The following is a 22,701-nucleotide window of genomic DNA, read 5'->3' on the forward strand; positions in this document are numbered from 1 at the left end:
ATATTTCCTTTTTATCACATTTTTACTTTAATGACTCCATTTTTAATTTATTCGAAGTGCTCTTCGCCACTTATTAATATACTGTAATAAAATATAAACACATTAATCGAAAGTAAAGACGGAATATAAGTAAAATTTAAGGAATTATAAAAAAATATTTAAACCGATCTAGCGCATTTGACGCAAGATATATTCAAAAATTAATAATTATTTAACCTTGAAAACATGTGTTAAAATTATTTTTTTTTACTTTGTAATTTTTATTACTATTAATGAATGAAATTTAATATTTATATATATTTCAATTGAATACATATTAAACTCTTTTTTTTTTTTTTATAAATTTTTGAATAATAAAACGTGCAACATTAATAAAATTATGAATCTTTTTTTAGGAGGCATTACCGGTGGTATAGAAATATGTATTACCTATCCAACTGAATATGTAAAAACACAATTACAACTTGATGGTAAAGCTGGACCTAATAAAGAATATTCAGGAATATGGGATTGTGTGAGAAAAACTGTAAAGAACCGTGGATTCTTTGGCCTATATAGAGGTCTTTCAGTATTACTTTATGGTTCAATACCAAAATCAGCTGTACGTTTTGGTTCCTTTGAGAAAATGAAGGAAATATTAGTAGATTCGGATGGTAAACTTAGTACACAAAGGAGTTTCATAGCAGGATTATGTGCTGGAGCATCTGAAGCTATTTTTGCAGTTACTCCTATGGAAACTATTAAAGTAAAATTTATAAATGACCAACGATCTGCTAATCCAAAATACAAAGGATTCTTTCATGGTATAGGAATGATTACTAAGGAATATGGCAAGTAGAATATTAATATTATTTAGTATATAAACTGTTAATGTTAATAAATTATTTTTAATTATAACATTTTTATATAAGTATGATCTTAAAGGAAACTAGAAATTTAATTATTTCATGAGCTGAAAGTAAATAAATTTACCTTGAACTATATATAAAGTTACTATAGGCCTAATCAAGCCTCCTTTATATAAGGAGGTCAAATTATATGGTCAAGTTATATGGAAGTTCTCAGTTTACACATGTGCAATAGCATGATATCCTTTTCTTTATGATATTAAATCATATTTTGTTAGAATTGCAACTAATTGTATCATATTTGCATATGTTATGAATTTTATATTTTTACATGTTAGGACTCAGAGGTATATATCAAGGATTAACACCTACAATTTTAAAACAAGGATCAAACCAAGCAATTAGATTTTGTGTTATGGAATCATTGAAAGAACAGTATAGAGGTGGAGACAAAAATGTTACTATACCAAAATGGGTTATTGGAATATTTGGTGCATGTGCTGGTGCAATATCTGTTTTTGGAAATACTCCAATTGATGTTGTAAAAACTAGAATGCAGGTAAAAGTTTCAGTTTTATAATTATTAAGTCTTTTTTTATAGATATAGGTCACTAAATATAAATCATATTTTTAGGGTCTAGAAGCCACAAAGTACAAAAATAGTATAGATTGTGTGAAACAAATATGGAAGAATGAAGGTCCAATGGCATTTTATAAAGGAACTGTTCCAAGATTAAGTAGAGTATGTTTAGATGTTGGTATAACGTTTATGATTTATGATTCTTTTAAAGGAATTTTTGATAAAATCTGGCCTTGAAAGTTACTAATTTTGCAATTGTATATTTTAAAATGTCAGTGCAAATGTAATTTTTATAATTTCATAATTATATTCACATATTCTTTTACATAATGAATCTGTAGCAGTATATTTAGAAATGCTTTCATTCAAATATGATACATACCAAAATATTCTATCATAATGGACATTTTAATTGAAATTAAAGGAAACAAAATTATATCAAAGAATATCAATTTTGATATTAATTAGCTTCAGTAGAAAATTTAAAATTACAGTTGCACAGGGTACAACAAATTCCATTACATATATATATATTTTTATATAAATTTTTTTTTAATGTACACTTTATGCACGGGATGGAAATAGTAATGTGAATTGAATTCACAATCATTTCAGTTTTGTCCAAAAATATTGTTATTGGTTGATTATACACCAATTTACAAATTTTATTTAAAACAACTGTTAAATATTTAACATTCCTATAAATTTGAGTCATCAAATGAATGTTTATATTGTGAAAGTGATTTATATATGATATGCATAAGTTATGTAGATATGTATATAATCTATTCTAAGAAATATTGTACAGTTTCAGTACAAAAATATAAAAAACTTAATTGAAATAATGAAAATAATAAAAAATGTTTACTATATAAGTGAGGAAAAATAGATTATTTTTTTATTAATTTTCTTTTCAGTGTAGTAACAATACACATTCAAATAAAATTATAATAGGTAGGACGGGTAACAAAATTTATTATAAATAAAATTATTTTTATATATGCCCACATTCCAATAGACATAATAATCTTCACTCAGATATTGTAATACATTCTAGCATTAATTGAATATGAAAATTTTACTATAATGGCTGTGACATTTAAATGGAGACAAACATTTACAAGTTCCTTCAAAATAGAGATTTTATAATCTTATAACAACTGCAAACTATCTATTTTATTACTTTAACAATGAAACACAATGGTTCATAATACTTTGTATTATTTGTACATTGAAATATATATCTTTACAATATTACTAAATGTTTTATGAAAACCTGTTTTTCCAAAGTATATAAAACCTTTAAAAAAAATATAAAAACACAAAAAGCAATTATGAACATTTTATACGTGCATGTATGGTGCGTGTACGCACGATGATATATGTGTGCGTGCGCACGTGTATGTTGTGTGTGTACGTACAGCGTGTATACATGTGTATGCATATACAGGTGCACATGCGTGTACGTGTCCTGTGTGTGGACGCGCGCTTATGTGTATATACCTTTTTATATATTATATTATAAATATTAGAAATTGCAAAGACTATTTACTGTTATTATTTACACAGTATACTGTGTATATTGTACAAGAGGAACAGTCATATAAAATCCAATAATTGAAATGTCATATATCTGTAAAAATAATTTACAAAATCGTATTTATATATATAAAACATTATTTTAATATGTGAATTCTTCATTTCTATGCATACATATGTAAGTACACAGCAGCATAAATTTATGAGCTGTACATGTGAGGCCCAATACACAAAGATATAGTAGCAGACAGTGCCGGCCCCACTCTGGGCCCAAGGGGGGGCCCGGGGTCACATTCCAAGATGGCTGTGCCTGAGGAATGCAGTGGGTGCCCTCCTAAGACGCCTTCCTCCCTCCTTTTTTATTAATCAAATCAATTCACCTATCCTAGCGAATATTCTGATTACTAGGACGAAATAGTTAATGTCAGCGTGTATCCGGTGAGTGCTGTCTAAATTTGAAAGTAGCACTTTGTAGAAAATAAATGTGAATGAGGAAAAGAAAGGTGGTGTGGGAAGACCTAGAAAGGTCTTATACTCTAAAATGTGTGGTCTTATCTAATGAAACTCCCTTGCTGCAGATAATGCTCATGCAGGAGGATGCTACCTGCTCGTCTTAAGCAATGTCTCATAGGGATATCTCTGAGGTAACAACAAGATCCTACAGTATATGATGACGAATATTATTATCATATTTTAGAATTAAAATCGTTTAATTTTATTGGTTTTTGTTCTTTCTATTTTTTTTATTTACTATAAGATTAATGCTTGCAAATTTGATAATGAATTACGTTTTTAAAATTATGTTACATCTATTCTTAAATATACACATACAAATAAAATTCAATAAAAATTTATATTGAAAGTGACAAAACAAAAGTTGTATTAAATTAAAACGCGCACTTTTTATAAAATAATTTTTCAGTTTTGTAATAATTAAAATATTGATTTCAAAAAATAAATGGAAATAGTTATTTAAATTTATTTATTAAATTATTTATTTCTGTTTATAAAATAAAATTAATATTTGTATTATTTATAATATATTTATAACTAATGTTTGTAATGATATATTTGTATATTTGTATTGTATTATTAATATCATCATATGTATTATGATGAATATAATTTTTTATAAATATCATTAAATTAGTAATGATAGTAACAATACAATATAAATTCATATACATGTATTATATGTATAAATTGTATGTAATTTTTAAGGTGGAGCCCGAAGGTACGTCGGCCTTGGCTGCTGGATCAAGATCTCTATTTTTAGAGACTGTACGCCGCAGTAATGCAGCATGTCAAAATGGTGATTATGCTCTTGCTGCAAGCTTGTACACAGAAGCTCTTGCTTTGGATCCACTCAGCCATGTGCTATATTCAAACAGGTCAGCTGCCCGGCTCAAAATGGGTTTATTTGCACTTGCTCTTCAAGATGCTGTTAGAGCTACTGAACTCAGCCCTCAGTGGCCTAAAGTAAGTTAATCATATTTTTTTTTTCTTCATTTATCAAATAAATCCAAAAATTCATTTTTTTATTAGGCATACTACCGTCAAGGCGTCGCATTACAATGCCTAGGAAGGCATGGAGAGGCTCTTGTGGCCTTTAGTACAGGATTGGCACATGACCCTTCTAATTGTCAGCTGTTATCTGGTCTTGTGGAAGCATCTTTAAAATCACCGTTACGTGCAACACTAGAACCGACATTTCAACAATTACGTGCAATGAAACTTGATGAATCTCCTTTTGTTGTCATTTCTGTTGTTGGTCAAGAACTTCTTGGAGCAGGACAGTATAAAGCAGCAGCTGGTGTATTAGAAGCTGCACTTACTATTGGTTCTTGTAGTTTGAAATTAAGAGGTTCTGTATTTTCTGCTCTATCTAGTGCATATTGGGCATTAAATTCTTTAGATAAAGCTATCAATTATATGCAACAAGATTTAGGTAAATATTCAAGATAAATAAAATAATAAATATGTGTCAATAAAATAGTTCCCAAAATTTTGAGTAAATATATTTGTAGGTGTCGCACGATCTTTAGGAGATACACAGGGTGAATGTCGAGCTCATGGAAATCTGGGCTCAGCATATTTTAGCAAGGGCAGTTTTAAGGAAGCTTTAACAGCACACAGGTATCAATTGGTTTTAGCTATGAAGTGCAAAGATACTCAGGCTGCAGCGTCTGCTTTAACTAGCCTGGGTCACGTTTATACAGCTATTGGTGATTTACCAAATGCACTTGCATCTCATAAACAATGTGTACAATTAGTAAAACAAATGGGAGATCGACTTCAGGAAGCCCGAGAAATAGGAAATGTGGGAGCAGTTTATTTAGCAATGGGAGAATTTGAAAGTGCTGTTGATTGTCATACACAACATTTGAGAATAGCAAGACGCTTAGGAGATCGTGTAGAAGAAGCAAGAGCTTTTAGTAATTTAGGTTCATCTCATCATTATCGAAGAAATTTTGGTCAAGCAATGGCTTATCACGAAAATGTTTTAAGAATAGCTCAAGAACTTGGTGATAGAGCAATAGAAATGAGAGCTTATGCTGGATTAGGTCATGCTGCAAGATGTGCAGGTGAACTTTTTAGGACAATAATTCATGAGAAATTCAATGAAAAATTAAGTTCACTCTAAAATTTCTTTTACATGTACTTTTATTTAGGCGATCTTGCACAGGCCAAGCTGTGGCACCAAAGGCAACTTGATGTTGCTTTGGCTACAAAAGATAAAGTTGCTGAAGGGAGAGCATGTAGTAATTTAGGAATAGTTTATCAATTACTTGGTGAACATGAAGCGGCACTTAAATTACATCAAGCTCATTTAGGAATTGCTAGATCACTAGGAGATAAAGCTGGTATGGGTAGAGCTTATGGAAATATTGGAAATGCTTATAATGCATTAGGATATTATGAACAAGCTATTAAATATCATAAACAAGAATTAACAATAAGCAAAGAGGTAAATTGTTTAGAATATGTTATAAAGAACGAATTTTTATATAAATCTATATTTAAATACATTTTATTAATATTTTAAAAGTTGTTGTTTCATGTAGGTCAATGATCGTAGTTCAGAAGCTAGTACACATGGGAATTTAGCAGTAGCATATCAAGCTGTACAAGGTCATGAAGCAGCACTAAGACATTATAGGGCTCATTTAGCTATAGCACGCGAGTTAAAAGATACAGCTGGCGAAGCATGTGCTTTACTAAATCTTGCGAATTGCTTGTCATCTCGTGGTAGATTTGAAGAAGCGGTTCCATATTATGAGAATTATCTCATGTTATCTCAGGAGTTACATGATGTAGAAGGAGAAGCTAAAGCATGTCACTTCTTAGGTTATGCTCATTATTGTTTAGGTAATCATCGTGAAGCTGTTAGATATTATGACCAAGATTTGGCATTAGCTAAGGATTTACAGGATAAATCTGGTATGGGAAGAGCTTATTGTAATTTAGGGTTGGCACATTTAGCTCTTGAAAATTTAGATACAGCACTGGAATGTCAAAAATATTATTTGGGTAAGAAAGTTTGACATGTAAAGCTGTACATTTACATTTTTTAAATAAAAATTCAAATACTAAAATATATATGATTTTATCTATTTATATAGCTATTGCACATATGACTAAACATTTAGCCGGAAAATTTCGTGCTTTGGGGAATATTGGGGACTGTCTTTTACGTCTTGGTGAAGCCGAAGAAGCGATAAAAATGCATCAGCGACAATTGAATTTAGCACGACAAGCAGGTGACCGCAGTTTAGAAGCTGCTGCTTATGGAGCTTTGGGTATCGCACATCGGACAATAAAAAATCTTGATAAGGCACTAGGATTTCATACTCAAGAACTAACTTTAAGACAAGAAGCTGGTGATTTACGTGGCGAGTGCAGAGCTCACGGCAACTTAGGGGCGGTGCATATGGCACTAGGTCAATATACCCATGCAGTAAAATGTTATCAGGAACAACTTGAAAGAGCAAAAGAATTAGCAGATTCAGGAGTTGAAGCACAAGCTTTAGGTAAATTTTGTTTATAATATACAAATTGCTTAAATTTTGAACAATAATACTTAATATTCTTCCCTAAAAACAGGAAATCTAGGAATAGCTAGACTTAATATGGCACATTATGAAGATGCAATTGGGTATTTTGAACAACAGTTAGCTACTTTAGAACCATTAACCACAGGCACAGCTTTACTGAATAAAGCTAGGGCACTTGGCAATCTAGGCGATTGTTATGAAGCTTTGGGAGATCCAGAAGAAGCTATTAAATGTCACGAGCAGCAATTAACAGCTGCTACAAAACTAAAAAGCATAAGGGAACAAGAAAGAGCATATCGAGGTTTAGGTCGAGCCCGAGAAGCAACTGGAAACTTACAAGAAGCTTTAGTTTGTTTTGAAAAAAGATTAGTAGCTGCACATGAAGTTGATAGTCCAGAATCGAGAGGTGCAGCTTACGGAGATTTAGGTAATCAATATATGAAGAATTACATTAGGGAATTACATTACATTTTAATGTATAAGTTGATAATATCAATTTTATAGGTCGAGTACATGCTGCATTAGGTAATCACGAACAAGCTGTTAGTTGTTTATCACATCAATTGGCTCTTGCCAGAGGACTTGGGGACAAGGCTGCTGAAGCAGAGGCTGCTAGTGGATTGGGAGCTGTTCATTTATTAATGGATGATCCAAATTCTGCATTACGACATCATCAATTAGAACTTTCAATTGCTGAAGCTTTAGATGCAGCTGGATTACAAGCTAGAGCTTGTGCAAACTTAGGTGTGACTCAAGAAGCTTTAGGACAATTTGAAGAAGCAATAAGATTACAAGAACAATCATTAAGTCTTGCAGCAGCTGCTGGAGATCAACCAGCAAGAGCAGCTGCATTTTCCAGTTTAGGTCGACTTCACCATTTGTGTGGTGATTTATCACGAGCTTTGAGTTATTTGCAATCTGGATTATCATTATCTGAAGGATTAGGAAGAAGAGAAGAAGCAGCCAGATTGAGACATAGACTTGGTCTTGTCCATTGGGAAGCTGGAGAAGCAGTTATTGCTGTAGAACATTTAGAAAAAGCAGCAAATTTATTAGAATCATTAGACGGAATTTCTTCAACTCTTATGTGTGGACAACCAAATAAGTCTGAGTTGTTATCAGAAACATATAGAATGTTACAAAAAGTATTAATTAATTTAAATAGAGCCGAAGAAGCTCTGAATTGGGCGGAAAGATCAAGACGAAGTAAAAGTAATTGTTTGGATGATGCTGCGCATTATTCTGAAATTATTGATAGACAACGTGGAGTTATTTTATATTATAGGTAATTTAAATTTATCAATAAATAATACAAATAAATCATAATTCTACAAAAAGGTTGATATACATGAAATAATATTCCAGTGAAGTAGGATGTGAATTACATGCTTGGTGCTTAGCTCCTGGTCGGGGACTATTACGTTTTCATTCTACAAGTTTGGATGATGGTATAGGATTAGAAAAACGAGTTTTGCAAGCACGAGAAGCTCTTTTAGATGAAACAAGTGAACTTGTTGAAGAAACAAAAATACCATCAAGAGGACACCATCTTAATGCTAGTTCATACAGTTTAAGCAGTTTGTTTAGTGTGGGTTCAGTTAGTTCACGAGCGGGAAGTGCTCGGTGGGGACGAGGGACCAAAGGACCTACATGGCAGTCACCATTACCAATTCAAGTACTTTACGATTTACTTTTAGCACCATTTGAAGATCTCTTACCACCAGCAAGAAAGGAATTAATTATGGTAGTGGAAAAATCGTTATATTTGGCGCCACTTCCAGCTTTACAATCAAACCCTGGAGAAGATTATTTATGCGAAAGATTTTCCTTATTAGTTGTACCATCTCTTGCAGCTTTAAAAAAACGATCAAAAACTCCTATGCCAGAAGGAGGTGCAACAGTAGCTGCATTAGTTGCAGGAAATCCTGTGCTTCCTGAAGAAATTAGAGAAGAATATGGGTGGTCTGAAAGCATTGCTTCTACCGAAACAGAATCTGAGATTGTTGCTGAATTATTAGAAGCTCGTGCTTTAACTGGTAAGTGTTAACACATATTTGTATAAATTAAAGAACCAAATAATATTTTTCATTTTTACTAATAGGAACAGAAGCAACAAGGTCAACTGTTTTAAGATCTTTACCTGATGCAGAGTGTGTACATTTGACAGTACCAGTTTTTTGGAACTCTGCGAGTTTAGCATTAACTGCAGATCCTTGTGAAGATTCTTCTGTAAGACCAGAATATTTGTTAAGTTATTCAGATATTACAAAACTGAGAATAGCTGCTCGTTTAGTTGTAATATCTAATGGCCATGGTTGGAATAGTACAGAAAATACAACTGCTACGTCAGATGGTGTACAAAATTTAGCCAAAGCTTTATTAAATGCGGGAGCACAATGTGTACTTATAGGAATGTGGGCAGTTCCACCTACAGCTGGTAGTATATTATTACGAGCATTTTATAGTGCTATGTTACAAGGTGCTAGGGCATCAAGAGCATTGGCAGAAGCTATGCAAACAGTTCAGCATACAAGACATTTCGCACATCCTGCAAATTGGGCTGGTTGGTTACTTATTGGTGGAGATGCAAGATTATCAAACAAAGTATAAATTTTAAAAAGTTGATTAAATTTAAGAATTTACGTATTCATAGTTGTTCATAAAATATAAATTTAGGTTGCCTTAATGGGACAAGCACTTGCTGAGTTACTACGTGGTGGTCCCGAACAAAGCCGTGATGCACTACGTGTGACACTTCATTTAGTAGAAAAATCGTTACAACGAATACATCGTGGACAAAAGAATGCTATGTACACAACTCAACGTAGTATTGAAAATAAAGTGGGAGCAGCTACTGGTTGGCGAGAACTTTTAATGTCAGTAGGTTTTAGATTTGAACCTGCTGGAAATGGGATACCATCTTCTGTATTTTTTCCACAAAGTGATCCAGAAGAAAGATTAACAAGATGTAGTGCAAGCTTGCAAGCATTGTTGGGTTTGGGGCCATCATCATTACATGCACTTGCTAGATTGTTGCAGGTAGTAAATAAATCTACATTTTTTGATGCGAGTATTAATAACTTATTATGTTAAAGACATTTTTTATACCTATTATAGGCACCAGAAGCTGCAGAGGATGTTATTGCTGCAATGAGAAGAGCTACATGTGCAACAGAAGGTCAAGAAGTTACATTACCAGTACCAGTATGGAGAGCATCAGGATCTCATGAACTGTTTGCAAGTTTAGGCTTTGATCTCATGGAGGTTGGTCAATCCGAAGTTACATTAAGAACAGGAAAGCAAGCATCACGAAGAGCTGTTCAATTTGCTCTTCAAGCTCTTCTAGCCTTATTTGGTAAGTTTGTACTGATCATCAATAAAAATACAAATAAATTATATTGTCTAAATTATAATTATATTATTAGATACACAAGAAGCACCTAAAAGTTTGACTTTAGACTCTAGTAGTTCAATGGAAAGCCTAGCTTCTGTTGCACATATTGACAAAAATGTCATAGAACGACCTAGATTAGGAGGTGCGTTTGCGAATTATGTTCGACATCGAGGTGAACCGGATGGGAAAACAATGGAACCACCAAATGTTCCAATTCCTACAACACGACAACCATGTCAGAATGGTGGAGGTATAAATAAATCAGATTAAAATTTAAATAAGTATTAAACATGCAATTAAAATCATACATGTACATGTTTTATAGGTGAATCGGATGTTGCTTTTACTCCTAGTCCTCCTGTAGCACTCAATTTAAATCATCAAACACGTATTAGAAATCTTTATCCTGATCAAAGCATAAGACCAGGGTCTAGTTCAAGTAGTTCAGTAACAGATTGGGATAATGGTCATGCAACAGTTTTAAGGCGACAACCATTACCACCATTACCAGCAACAGTACTAGAAAGATTAAGTGTTAGAACAGAAATCGGATCTAATTCTCCTAGAAAACCTCGTCATCCTACAACAACTGAAGATATTTGTTCTCAGACTGATTCTACACAACCTGCAGAAACACATAATCAAAATTTAAGAAATGTAGCCACGTCTCTTACAAGTTTAACACGTGAATTAACACCTACAATTTCAGATGTATATCATGAGCGAAATTTAGGATTAGGATTGGCACCATCTTTATCAAAATTATTAGAAGAAGTAGGTTCTGTTTCTGGAAATGAAGAAAATCAATCAACACGAACAAACCATAATCAAACTCAAAATTGGATGCAAAACGAATCAGAATTATGTCGAAGGGATGAGGCTGATGGTAGATCTATTGCTGAGTCACAATGTAGTGCTACCAGCTCTAACAAAATACATCGAAAAGCACCTCCTCCACCAGTGTAGATTATTTATATACTATTTATAAGCATTAAATGATATTTTAAATGAGAATAATAGCACGAGGTACCAAAGAATGGAAGATATTTTATTGGAAACAAATTTTCAATGTTTTGTGATCAGAGCTGGGAATAATTTATGGTAATTAAAATGCTTACTTTGTTGCAATATGACTCTACTTATACATTTTTAATCTTTACATAATATATTTTCCAATATAAATATCAGTATATGCCATTTGCTTACACTGATAATTAATAAAATTCTGTTAACAATATATTGTTTACAACGGCACCTAATGCTATACCCGTGTTTTTTAATACAAAAATGTATTATATTAGTATAAAAATGAACATTGTTCATGTATAATGTTATATTTAAATTTATGAAATGAAATTATTATACGCGAAATGTGACCAGTGACTGAAATAATGTTTCAAATTGATAACATATTTAAGTTTGTATAAACTATTTTAAAAGATTGTACTTTTTCATTTTTGATAAATATATTGGTGCATTTTTTTAATGGAATGCATCTTTCTATATAAATTATGTTTATGTATTTATACTTACATCAACAAAATATGAATTGCTGTATTTAATTATTTTTCAGCATATCAATAAAAATCTAATAATAAAATCAGTGAATTATGAAAAATTAGGTCCAAAAAAATAAAAAATAAATATAAAAATTAGATAAAAAATTAGGGTTCATTGTCATACTGAGTGATCCTTTATTGAACACATTATTAAAACAACTTTAAATGTCCAGTTACTTGATCTATTAGCTCAGCTGGGCCTGGACCAATTGCACATACCGTTTTGCTTCCTGCTTTTATTTGTGTATGTCCAGCATCCTCTATTATATTAGTTAAAAGACCCATATCTCTAGCCTGTGCCGCTATTTCTTTCAAAGCATCTTCACTATCCACCTAAATATTTTTTTGTTTAATAATAGGTATTTGATAATAAAACAATATTAAATACATAAGAAATATATGTATATCAGATATATATTCATACCTTAAGAGTAATTTTGGGCTGTCCATTATATTCCCAACCAGTCAAAGGTATAGGACATCTTTTTATAGCTGCCTTATAGGCTGCAACAGCAGCATGAGCACACTGTGCTGCAACTTTTCCCTTTCCCATTTTTAAATCAGTTCTAATAACTAATACAAGCTTATAATAACCTGAATGCATTTGCTGCAAATAAAATACATTATAGTTGTTTATTTTATTTATTAAACATAAAGAAATATAGATGTCTGAATTTTAATTTGCTTACTATATTATTACAATCCTTACAATCATTAGAAGGTTGCAATTTTTTTGTATTTTTCATTACCATTATTTTATATAAACAATAACCTATTATTGTCGCAATAGTAAATCCCATCATTGCATCCATAAACATTTTAGAAAGTATTTCAGAAATATCCGTTTTGCTAAAACTTATTAAATTTATATAAAATTAAAAAGTTTATGTTTCTAACTGTATAATAATAATTTGTTTAATGTTTGAAAGTATTTAATTATTTTAAATAAACTACAAGACACTCATATCAAACGAATGTTTTTACGTGATAATACCTAGGAGGTTAGGTATCATTTAAACATATACAATGCAAGTATACATAGTATACCATATAAAACTCACTCAATAAAATTATTTATAACCAATAAACAATATTTTATAATCATGATATGTAATATTACATTTGATTAATTTTTTAAAATATCTACAATATTACACTTTTTACATAGTTACAATAAGTTTAATATAAAAGCGATTTATAAAATATGAAAGAATTTAGATACAAATTTTTGAATAGATTCGAAAATATTGAATTTTATATCATAGATAATTTATATTTTTGTGTTTAAAAAATAAAATTGTTTAATAAATTGAAAAATACACATAGGATGTGTATTATACATGCACCTATTATGCAATAATTTTACTATGAACGCGCTATAAAGTTACATTGAGGTAACGTCTCTAATAATGCGTATGTTTTCAGATTCAAAGTATTTTCAGTGACCCAAGCAGAAGACAAAAAAAGTAAAATTAAATGCGAATTACAGCGCATTCGTCTCTTCGTTTGTATATCTGTGGCGCGTTTTGGTTCATACGCGGTTGAACAAACACCCAATGTGGCGCTTGAGTTTGGAAGGTTATGGATTAACGCTTCGGGGTGTGGCATCATATTGTATTTTATAAAATAAATAGAATATTATATGTTCTTGTGATGACGAATGAATTCATTTTCTAAACGTGACGAATGTGAATTATCTCTTTTCAACGGTGCGTGTGATGTCTGTAAAATTTCAACCATCGTCTGAAATTTGTTATTCGAACAAAATTTTTTAAATATACTTACGACGACATCACGTTCTTGGTGCTTTACTCTAAAATTTGTGTTGTTTGAATGAGAAAATATAAATTCAAAAATGTTCTTAATATTTTTCAATTAATTTGCATATTGATGCGTATTTATGTGTAACGTTGACACAAGGTAGTTGATTGTTGCTTGGTAGGATACGGTCCATGAAATCACGTGTATTAAAATCTACGTGGGATGTTGGGCGCTATCACCCCCACGAACCCCCACGAGTATACCGAAATGTCTCGGTTAGCCGACTACTTTGTTGTGGTCGGCTACGACCACGAAAAAGAGAGTAAGTTTTTAATTTTTAACAAAAGTTATGTTTCAAAAACATATCATTGTTTTTAATATATATAATTGATAAACATTTAACGTATGACAATAATGTATCACTTTTATAACAAAATATATACATATCATATTTAATAATATAAATGTATAATTCCTATATAGATGTTTACATTAGAGATTATTCTATTTGTATGTTAATAATCATTGGTACACATTATTTGTTATTTAATTTTGTTTAAAAAATTAAAACACTTTTATTGCAAAAATATGTTTATTACAAGTATAGTAACAAAAAATATTTAATGTAATGTACAATATTATTTATTTTTGCAGGAGGGGGTATAAGTAATGGAATCATTTTACAAAGGTTTCCAGAAAAGGATTGGTCAGATACACCATTCATAGAAGGGATAGAATGGGTAAGATTTACTTTTATTATGTTCTCATTGTATAACTAATCTTTTATTATTAATTTTATTTTATAGTTTTGTCAACCACAAGGATGGGCCTTATCTACAGAAAGACAGGAACCAAGATTTTTTGTATCTATTTTAACTGATATTGATGCAAATCGTCATTATTGTGCTTGCATGTGTTTTAATGAAACAGTGTCTATTTTGCCAAGTAAGCCTGTAGACGAAGAAGAAGATCCTGTAGATGGTGATAGTCGTTCTTTGGTTAGAACAATACCCACAATTGCACATCATAGCATTATGTATGCACCTAAATGTCTGGTGCTGGTTTCCAGACTTGATTACATTGAAACCTTCAGAGTATGTAACATTTTGTTTATATTAAAATTAAATGCATTTTTAGATTTCTTATGTAATTAAAATTATATGTATTTCTATATTTAAGAGTAACATTTCTATATTATTACTTTAGAATTGTCTTGGCATTATATACACAGTGTATGTAGAAAATCTTGGAATACCATTAGAGACTCTTGTAGGAAACATATTAGGTTGTATACAAGTACCACCTGCTGGTGGACCACAAGTAAGATTTAGCATTGGTGCAGGGGATCGTCAAGCACTTCAGCCTCCAATTAGTCCTTCTCTTCCAATAACACACAGTAGTGTAAATCTTTTATTTCAGCAACTAGGTAAAGAGTAAAATAATCATTATTATGAATATATTTTTATTTATATCTTTTTATTAAAGTATTTATATTTTACAGGAATTCGTAATGTACTAGTATTATTCTGTGCTGTTATGACAGAACATAAAATACTTTTTCATTCTGCAAGTTATTCACGATTAACAGAAGGATGTCGTGCTCTTACTGCATTAATGTATCCATTTAGATATACGCATGTTTACATTCCTCTTCTACCAGCAGCTTTAGTTGAAGTACTCAGTACACCTACTCCATTTATTATGGGTGTACATAGTTCACTAAAACATGAAGTTGCAGAACTTGTAAGATGCTCAATAAAAGTGCACAATATTATTCTTTATTTACCACAATGATTTTTTATGAAATTTTGTATTATATTTTTTTATAGATGGATGTAATAGTTGCTGATTTGGATGGAGGTTCTATTATGGTTCCAGATGGGGTTTCACTCCCATTACTTCCAGAACCACTTCTTTCACAAACACAAGATGCATTATCTTTAGTATTACAACCAGAATTGGCCTGTGCAGATTATGCTTTTCCCCCATTGGCAACAAGGGCGCCTCATTCTCCTATGTTAGATAAAGAATTACGAGCAGTTTTTATGAGAACTTTTGCTCAACTATTGCAAGGATATAGAAGCTGTTTAACATTAATAAGGATTCATCCAAAGCCAGTCATAACATTTCATAAGGTAAATTATTATTGACTTTATACTTATCTTTTTATTCCAAACAGTGAATAAAGAAACAAGAAAATTATATAAATTTTTCTTTTTATTTCTAGGCAGCTTTTTTAGGAGAACGTGGCCTGACAGATTGCGATTTTACAACTAGAGTTTTGGATTGCATGTTTTTTACTTCCTTTATTGCAGAAAGGGGACCACCATGGAGGCCTTGTGATGTATGGGATGAACTGTATAATAATTTAAGTGACCAGTTGAAACAAGAAGCACAAGATCATAGTAAGCAATAAAAATGGAATATGCAATTAACAATAGTGAAATATCTAAAATAAATATTTTAATATTAGGGCTTATTTTAACCCATATACAAGAATTAGCACAACAATTATACACAAATGAAAATCCAAATCCTCAACCATATGTACAAAAAATTTTAAAACCACCTGAGGGAGCATTTGCTAGAATACATCAACCACTATTACCACGCATTAATCCAGAACAAGTTCAAGCAATTATAGATGAGGGTCTTGCCAAAAATAATCTTAAAGTTAGGTTTGTATTAGAAATATGTCATCTTTATACATGTATTCTGATAATGATGGTTTATATATTTAATATTTGATATTTTATCTATAGATTGTCATCATTAAGACCATCACAGCCTCGAATTGTACCTATGGGTCCACATATTTCATTTGTTCATGATACAAGACATTTGGTTAGCAATTCTGCACGTAGACTGGAAGTTCTGCGTAACTGTATAAACTGTATATTTGAGAATAAAATATCTGATGCCCGTAAAACGTTTCCAGCTGTTTTAAGAGCTTTGAAAAGCAAAGCTGCTCGTTTAGCGCTTTGCATGGAATTATCACAGCATGTTGTCGGAAACAAAGCCATGTTAGAACATCAACAATTTGATCTTGTAGTTCGGTTAATGAATTGTGCATTGCAAGACGATTCATCAATGGATGAGCATGGAGTTGCTGCTGCACTTCTCCCTCTTGCTACAGCATTTTGTAGAAAACTTTGCACGGGAGTAATTCAATTTGCTTATACTTGTATTCAAGAACATCCTGTATGGCAAAATCAACAATTTTGGGAAGATGCATTTTATTTGGATGTTCAAAAAGATATTAAGCGTTTATATCTCCCTGGTGAAAATTCTCCACCACGACTTACAAATGATGGTATCTTAAGTCCTATTAGTCCACGCGATGGCAAAGAATTTCCATTTCGCGATCGATATTCAATTTATCAAATTCAGGAACCATCAGCTCTTGAAATAGCTGCTGAACAAATGAGAATTTGGCCAACTATAGATCCAGAAAAACAAAAGGAACTTATTGCAAGTGAAGAAAGTACCATGTATAGTCAAGCAATTCATTATGCAAATAGAATGGTTTATTTATTGGTTCCATTAGATATAGGAGCAAAAACTCATCGCCAAGATAATATTTATGACGATGAAAGAGCGAGTAATAGTATTACAAATAGTGTAGCAAGCGATAGTGGTGATGCAGAATCTGGATTTGAAGAAACTGATCCTGGAGAGACAGGTAGTGCTGTTATTCGAATGGTTTCACGATTTGTAGATCGTGTTTGTACTGAAGGGGGTGTAAGTGCTGAACATGTTAGATGCTTACATCAGATGGTTCCTGGTGTTGTTCATATGCATATTGAAACTCTAGAAGCTATACATAGAGAAAGTAAAAGATTACCTCCAATACAGAAGCCTAAAATTTTGACACCTAATATGTTACCTGGTGAAGAAGTTATTATGGATGGTTTGCGTGTTTATCTTTTACCAGATGGAAGAGAAGAAAGTTCTGCAGGGTTACCAAAGATACCACCACTCTTGCCAGCAGAAGGAGCAATTTTTCTTACTAACTATAGAATTGTATTTAAAGGAATACCTTGTGATCCATTTGCCTGTGAACAATTAGTAGTTCGTGCTTTCCCCGTTACATCTTTAACTAAAGAAAAACGAGTTGCTGTACAACATTTAGCACATCTAGATCAGTGCTTACAAGAAGGTCTTCAATTACGATCGTGTACTTTTCAATTAATAAAATTAGCCTTCGATGAAGAAGTAACACCCGAAAATATTGAAACTTTACGAAAATTAGTTCATAAGGCTCGTTATCCACCACATATATTTCATCATTTTGCTTTCAATGGTCAAGTATTAGTTACTCAGACTGCACATCATAAAGGAAAAGAAAAGAATGCTACCCTTAAGTAAGTAATTTTTTATTTACATTCTTCCATCATTATAATTCATTAAATGCAATACAATTTTTTTTAGAGGGTTTGCTAAGAAAACGCTTTTAAAGACTGCACGTAAAGCTGGTTTTAAACCAAAGCAGTCATCTAAAAGACAAAAATATGTCTTGCCAAATATGAATATGATCACTAATAATAAATACATGACATCACCTGGAAGAATGAGTTTACCAGTAACAGATAATAATGATTTAAGTCATGATGATGATCTTAGTGGTAAATTAGATATTTAATACTTCCAATATTTCAATGTTTTAAATTCTACTCATACTTAAATTTTTATAGTAGATGATTTTGAAATTCCTGGTATTGTGACTCAACCACCAACTGATGCCAAAACCTTAGAACGGTTATCAGAACGTAGTTACGTTAGAGATTGGTATCGCTTAGGATTATACTCAAATGGACTACACAACAATCGTAGGAACGAACCATTTCGATTGTCTTCTGTGAATTGTGCCTATATGATTTGCAGAAGTTATCCCGCTCTTCTTATAGTTCCCTCATCAGTGTCAGATGAAAGTATCCGCAGATTTTGTCGACTTTATAGACATAATAGAATACCTGTTATTACATGGAGGCATCCGAGAACAAAAGCGCTTTTGATTAGAGGCGCTGGTTATCATGGGAAAGGTGTCATGGGCATGCTGAAGGCTCACCCAGCATCTGCTGCTAACTTAAAAGGTATTTGTTAATAAATCGTTTAGAAATATTTAACTTTTTATATATTGTCCTTAAATATTTGTTTTATATTCATAGCTACATCTTCTGAAACCACATCATCTTTGGAACAAGAAAAATATATTATGGCTCTTGTAGCTGCTACACCATTATCTGCACTAAGGCAAGGTTCTGCATGGGGAATGTCTGACAGCTCTCTTAGTATTGATTCTTTATTATTAGCTGCTGAAGATCGTAACGCTACACCTGAACAATCACGAAGAAATCCATTTAATAAAGCTATTGGAACATTAAGGTATATAATTTTTGTTCTACTGTTTAAAATTTTAGATTAATGAAGGTTGAATTAAGTAATAAATTGTGTTTTGGTAGTTCATCCGGAGGTAAGGGACCTAAAAATTTTGGTCGTTGGGGTTCACTAAAAGATAAAAGACATAATTCCCAAGTCTCTTTAACTTCAGTTCATCAACGTGGAACTGTTAGACACTCCGCGGATTCAGACAGCGGTACCGAATGCGTTCATACTTTTCAACGCGCTGCATTATATATTCTTGGTGAAAAAGCACATATGAAGGTAAGATAATTTTAATTTAGTATTATTCTAGATTTACGTAATATAGTTTCATAAAAATTGTTTGGATGCAAAAGGGTGTTAAAGCGGAATCAGCGCCAAAAACAGATTTCATTCCAGTGGAATATTATGATGTAAGACATACCAAAGCTGCATTTAAGAAACTTATGCGAGCCTGTGTTCCTAGCTCTCCAAATGTAGAGCCTGACCAAAGTTTTTATAAGTATGTGCAATTTATTTAATGCAAAGATAATTTTAGTAGATATGATAATTTTTTTATAAATAATTGGCGTAATCTATAATTTTAGATTAATTGAAAGTTCAGAATGGTTACAACAACTTCAAAATTTAATGCAATTAGCTGGTGCTGTAATTGACTTAATGGATGTTCAAGGCTCATCAGTAGCTGTTTGTTTAGAAGAAGGTTGGGATACTGCAGCAACAGTGTGTTCTGTTGCACAAGTATGTCTTGATCCACATTATAGAACCATTGAAGGTTTTCGAACATTGATCGAAAAAGAATGGCTTGGATTTGGACATAGATTTGGACACAGAAGTAATCTTGCAGCAAATTCGCAAACTACAAATTTTACTCCCACTTTTCTTCAGTTTCTTGATATAGTACATCAAATTCAAAAGCAGTTTCCATTAGCGTTTGAATTCAACGAATATTATCTAAAATTCTTAGCATATCATTCGGTTTCTTGCCGTTATCGTACATTTTTATTGGACTGCGAATTTGATAGAGTGGAATGTGGCATTACTGCTGTTGAAGACAAAAGAGGATCATTGACAAGTCACCATAAAGGTGTAGATACGGGTAGCGATGATGAAACAATTTATCCTGGCGGTAGATTAGCAGGAACAAATACAGGATGTAATCTTGGTCAAAGTATATTCGATTACATAGAAAAACAACATGCACGATGTCCCTTGTTTTATAATTTCATGTATACTCCTAATACCGAAAATATAATATTAAGGCCCGTTTCACATCTGCCAAATCTCGATATTTGGCAATATTATTTAGAAGAAGAGCTGGCTCATGGGCCTGCCTATGATTTAGAAGTGTTACAGCAAGATTCTCAACAGGAGGAAGAAGCAGAAGCTGCTGATGGTGTTGTTAAAAGTAACCGCAAAGTAGTTACACAAGGGTAAGATTAAATTTACTACATTTAATCCGTTTTTTTCTCTTTTTTTTTTTTGTTACATTATTAATACTAATATTAATACTTATATTGCAGGTATGATGGTGTATGTTCAATGGTTCCCGATCAATTTTCTCATCTCTTAGAAGAGATTCATAAATTAGAAACTGAATTGGGCCATTTACCACAAAAATGGAAAGTTCTTTGGGACAAACTTGAATTGCCAAATACAGATTCACTTGCTGTTAGTAATGAACATTTTAACTATTTAAAAATGATGTAATATTTCATACAACATATTTCTATTTTTTATATAGAGACATGCATCGTTTAGCACTGCATTAGTCAGATATCATGGTCGATTGATTCATAAACGTTCTACATTAGAATTACTTTTAAGAGGTAAACTTGCAAGTGGAAGTACTTCAGGAAATGATGGATCTGTTTATGCACATCCTCATAGGTAACTTTTACTGTCATAAATCAAATAAGCAGGTACCTGGCTTAAATTGAATAAACCAATGCTAAATAAATTTGTATTTTTAAAGATTCGAAAGATTAGATTCAGCAACACCAACCCATTGTGATGCATGTTCTGGTGTATTATGGGGACCAGTAAAAGCTGGTTTACGGTGTGTGGATTGCGGACATGTGTGTCATGATAAATGTGCCGATGCAGTACCAAAAAATTGTACAAAGTATAAGACAGTGACTGACAATTTACAAACACATACACTCACGCGAAGCGGTGGTGATAATGGGAGCGTAAATTCAAGTATGAATGTTATATAATTCTATGAACATTTTGTGAACTCTAATTATTTGTCTCACTGACATTGTGAATTATTTTATGTGTCAACATTAACAATTCACATCTAGGTGTTACCACAATACAAACCTCATCACAACAATATTACGAACAATTCTCTAGTAATGTTGCTGAAAATAGGACCCATGAAGGCTACCTTTATAAAAGAGGTGCTTTACTAAAAGGTTGGAAACAGAGGTGGTTCGTGTTGGATTCTATAAAACATCAACTAAGGTATTATGATGCCATGGAAGATTCTCATTGTAAAGGATATATAGGTACAAATAAGAAATAATTTGAAATTTGAATATTATAGGATAAACCTATAAATATTTACAATTTTACAGATTTAGCTGAAGTAGTGTCCGTAACTCCAGCTCAACCAATGCCAGGGCCACCAAAGAAAACAGATGATAAATCATTTTTTGATGTAAATACAATATTACTTTTACTTTTTTTTTTATTTCATTTTCTCTTCAAAAATGAAATTTGTACCATATAAATTTATATTTACAGCTTCGTACGAACAGACGAACATATAACTTTTGTGCTGGCGATGCAACGACTGCGCAAGAATGGATCGAAAAAGTCCAAGCGTGCTTACAGTAGCTTGATTATAACTCTAATTTAAATTGTGCAAGTGACTGATAGATTAAAACAGATTTTAATTTTGTTACATACTATTGTATAGACTAATAGTACGTATTATAGACTGCAGTAATTTTGCTTTAAACATTTTAAAACCAACAGTTGTTGGGCTGAACAGTATCATAAATTGAATGTGATGTACTCATATCCTTGACATAGTATTATTATATAAATGTATATTGTAGTTATATATAATTACATTAAGTTTTAATTATTTCAGCTGGAAGATAAAAGATCATAACATACTCAATTAAACGTTAAATTTTTTTATTTTGTTTATTATGTTTTTAATTTTAAATAATTACAAATAGAGTATAAACTACCTTTTCTGCGAATTATTATCATATAATTGTTAGTATAATTATAATTATAATCAAAGAAAAAATAAGACGCAAATAAGAACAGGGGCATGTTTTCTTCTAGAAATGTTATGTAGTATTTGTTTATTAATTCTATTATACTTATGAGTAAAACTAAAATTATGAAACGTTATAACGATAATTTTTTAGTTAATACTATTCTCACATCTCTAATACTTTTCGTATAATACTCTTTATGCTTGTTACGCACATTATACATACGTATTATACCAAGTAAATGAAATGTTTAAGTTCAATAACACACAAAATACGTAACAAATATTTTAAACAAATTATGTGCTCATATTCGTTTAATACTTTACTAATATTATATAAAATTT

The 22,701-nt window shown here is 31.6% G+C and overlaps 4 protein-coding genes across 9 annotated transcripts in view; 3 read left to right on the top strand and 1 right to left on the bottom strand.

Moving 5' to 3' along the window:
- Nucleotides 1-1,665, top strand: part of sea (mitochondrial citrate transporter scheggia) — a 1,931-nt gene extending 266 nt beyond the window's left edge. Inside the window, 4 exon segments of the mRNA XM_017899206.1 lie at nt 188-227; nt 399-830; nt 1,187-1,407; nt 1,483-1,665. Coding sequence (XP_017754695.1) covers nt 188-227; nt 399-830; nt 1,187-1,407; nt 1,483-1,665 — 876 coding nt within the window.
- Nucleotides 1,666-3,285: 1,620 nt separating this feature from the next.
- LOC108546955 (tetratricopeptide repeat protein 28) lies at nt 3,286-11,495 on the top strand. Its single transcript, XM_017899263.1, has 16 exons — nt 3,286-3,405; nt 3,546-3,611; nt 4,189-4,446; nt 4,513-4,915; nt 4,995-5,552; nt 5,640-5,935; nt 6,033-6,498; nt 6,591-6,998; nt 7,072-7,449; nt 7,527-8,307; nt 8,388-9,058; nt 9,124-9,626; nt 9,699-10,061; nt 10,140-10,377; nt 10,448-10,666; nt 10,742-11,495. Exons 2-16 carry the CDS (start codon nt 3,588-3,590, stop codon nt 11,380-11,382), a joined length of 6,207 nt encoding a protein of 2,068 aa, XP_017754752.1. The 5' UTR covers nt 3,286-3,405; nt 3,546-3,587; the 3' UTR covers nt 11,383-11,495.
- Nucleotides 4,593-12,747, bottom strand: LOC108546954 (peptidyl-tRNA hydrolase 2, mitochondrial). Of its 2 annotated transcripts, XM_017899260.1 has the most exons (4): nt 12,665-12,747; nt 12,400-12,582; nt 12,195-12,308; nt 4,593-4,665 (listed from the first exon to the last, which is right to left on the bottom strand). In XM_017899260.1, the coding sequence occupies exons 1-4, from the start codon at nt 12,725-12,727 to the stop codon at nt 4,654-4,656; spliced, it is 372 nt and encodes a 123-aa protein (XP_017754749.1). In that variant the 5' UTR covers nt 12,728-12,747; the 3' UTR covers nt 4,593-4,653. The 2 variants fall into 2 exon arrangements, with proteins under 2 accessions (XP_017754749.1, XP_017754751.1); XM_017899262.1 differs by lacking the exon at nt 4,593-4,665 and having other exon boundaries at nt 12,091-12,308; nt 12,685-12,742.
- A 751-nt stretch (nt 12,748-13,498) lies between these two features.
- On the top strand, nt 13,499-21,962 carry Sbf (SET domain binding factor). Of its 5 annotated transcripts, none has more exons than XM_017899257.1 (22): nt 13,499-13,574; nt 13,918-14,058; nt 14,391-14,476; nt 14,543-14,830; nt 14,943-15,162; nt 15,238-15,479; nt 15,566-15,871; nt 15,964-16,141; nt 16,210-16,414; nt 16,499-18,100; nt 18,168-18,361; nt 18,431-18,829; nt 18,905-19,121; nt 19,199-19,400; nt 19,475-19,620; nt 19,706-20,551; nt 20,642-20,789; nt 20,863-21,008; nt 21,094-21,320; nt 21,425-21,631; nt 21,701-21,783; nt 21,870-21,962. In XM_017899257.1, the coding sequence occupies exons 2-22, from the start codon at nt 13,959-13,961 to the stop codon at nt 21,960-21,962; spliced, it is 6,135 nt and encodes a 2,044-aa protein (XP_017754746.1). In that variant the 5' UTR covers nt 13,499-13,574; nt 13,918-13,958. The 5 variants fall into 5 exon arrangements, with proteins under 5 accessions (XP_017754746.1, XP_017754745.1, XP_017754748.1 ...); XM_017899256.1 differs by lacking the exon at nt 13,499-13,574 and adding an exon at nt 13,581-13,684; XM_017899259.1 differs by lacking the exon at nt 13,499-13,574 and having other exon boundaries at nt 13,725-14,058; nt 19,199-19,209; nt 19,288-19,400.
- The last annotated feature ends 739 nt before the right edge of the window (nt 21,963-22,701 follow it).

Source organism: Eufriesea mexicana, unplaced genomic scaffold (genome assembly GCF_001483705.2).
Source record: "Eufriesea mexicana isolate 0111107269 unplaced genomic scaffold, ASM148370v2 scaffold798, whole genome shotgun sequence".
In the NCBI taxonomy this organism is placed as follows: domain Eukaryota; kingdom Metazoa; phylum Arthropoda; class Insecta; order Hymenoptera; family Apidae; genus Eufriesea; species Eufriesea mexicana.

What these genes read in the sequence shown, in the direction of transcription:
- LOC108546955 (XM_017899263.1), top strand. Translation starts at nt 3,588, where the DNA reads ATGTCTCATAGGGATATCTCTGAG. An exon ending in TTATATGCAACAAGATTTAG is followed by an intron (nt 4,916 to 4,994) that starts GTAAATATTCAA and finishes ATATATTTGTAG; the next exon opens with GTGTCGCACGATCTTTAGGA. An exon ending in GGAGTTATTTTATATTATAG is followed by an intron (nt 8,308 to 8,387) that starts GTAATTTAAATT and finishes ATAATATTCCAG; the next exon opens with TGAAGTAGGATGTGAATTAC.
- LOC108546954 (XM_017899260.1), bottom strand. Translation starts at nt 12,727, where the DNA reads ATGGTAATGAAAAATACAAAAAAATTGCAACCTTCTAATGATTGTAAG. An exon ending in GTAAGGATTGTAATAATATA is followed by an intron (nt 12,583 to 12,664) that starts GTAAGCAAATTA and finishes TTTTATTTGCAG; the next exon opens with CAAATGCATTCAGGTTATTA. An exon ending in AGCCCAAAATTACTCTTAAG is followed by an intron (nt 12,309 to 12,399) that starts GTATGAATATAT and finishes AAAAATATTTAG; the next exon opens with GTGGATAGTGAAGATGCTTT.
- Sbf (XM_017899257.1), top strand. Translation starts at nt 13,959, where the DNA reads ATGTTGGGCGCTATCACCCCCACGAACCCCCACGAGTATACCGAAATG. An exon ending in AAAAATAATCTTAAAGTTAG is followed by an intron (nt 16,415 to 16,498) that starts GTTTGTATTAGA and finishes TTTTATCTATAG; the next exon opens with ATTGTCATCATTAAGACCAT. An exon ending in CAAATACAGATTCACTTGCT is followed by an intron (nt 20,790 to 20,862) that starts GTTAGTAATGAA and finishes TTTTTTATATAG; the next exon opens with AGACATGCATCGTTTAGCAC.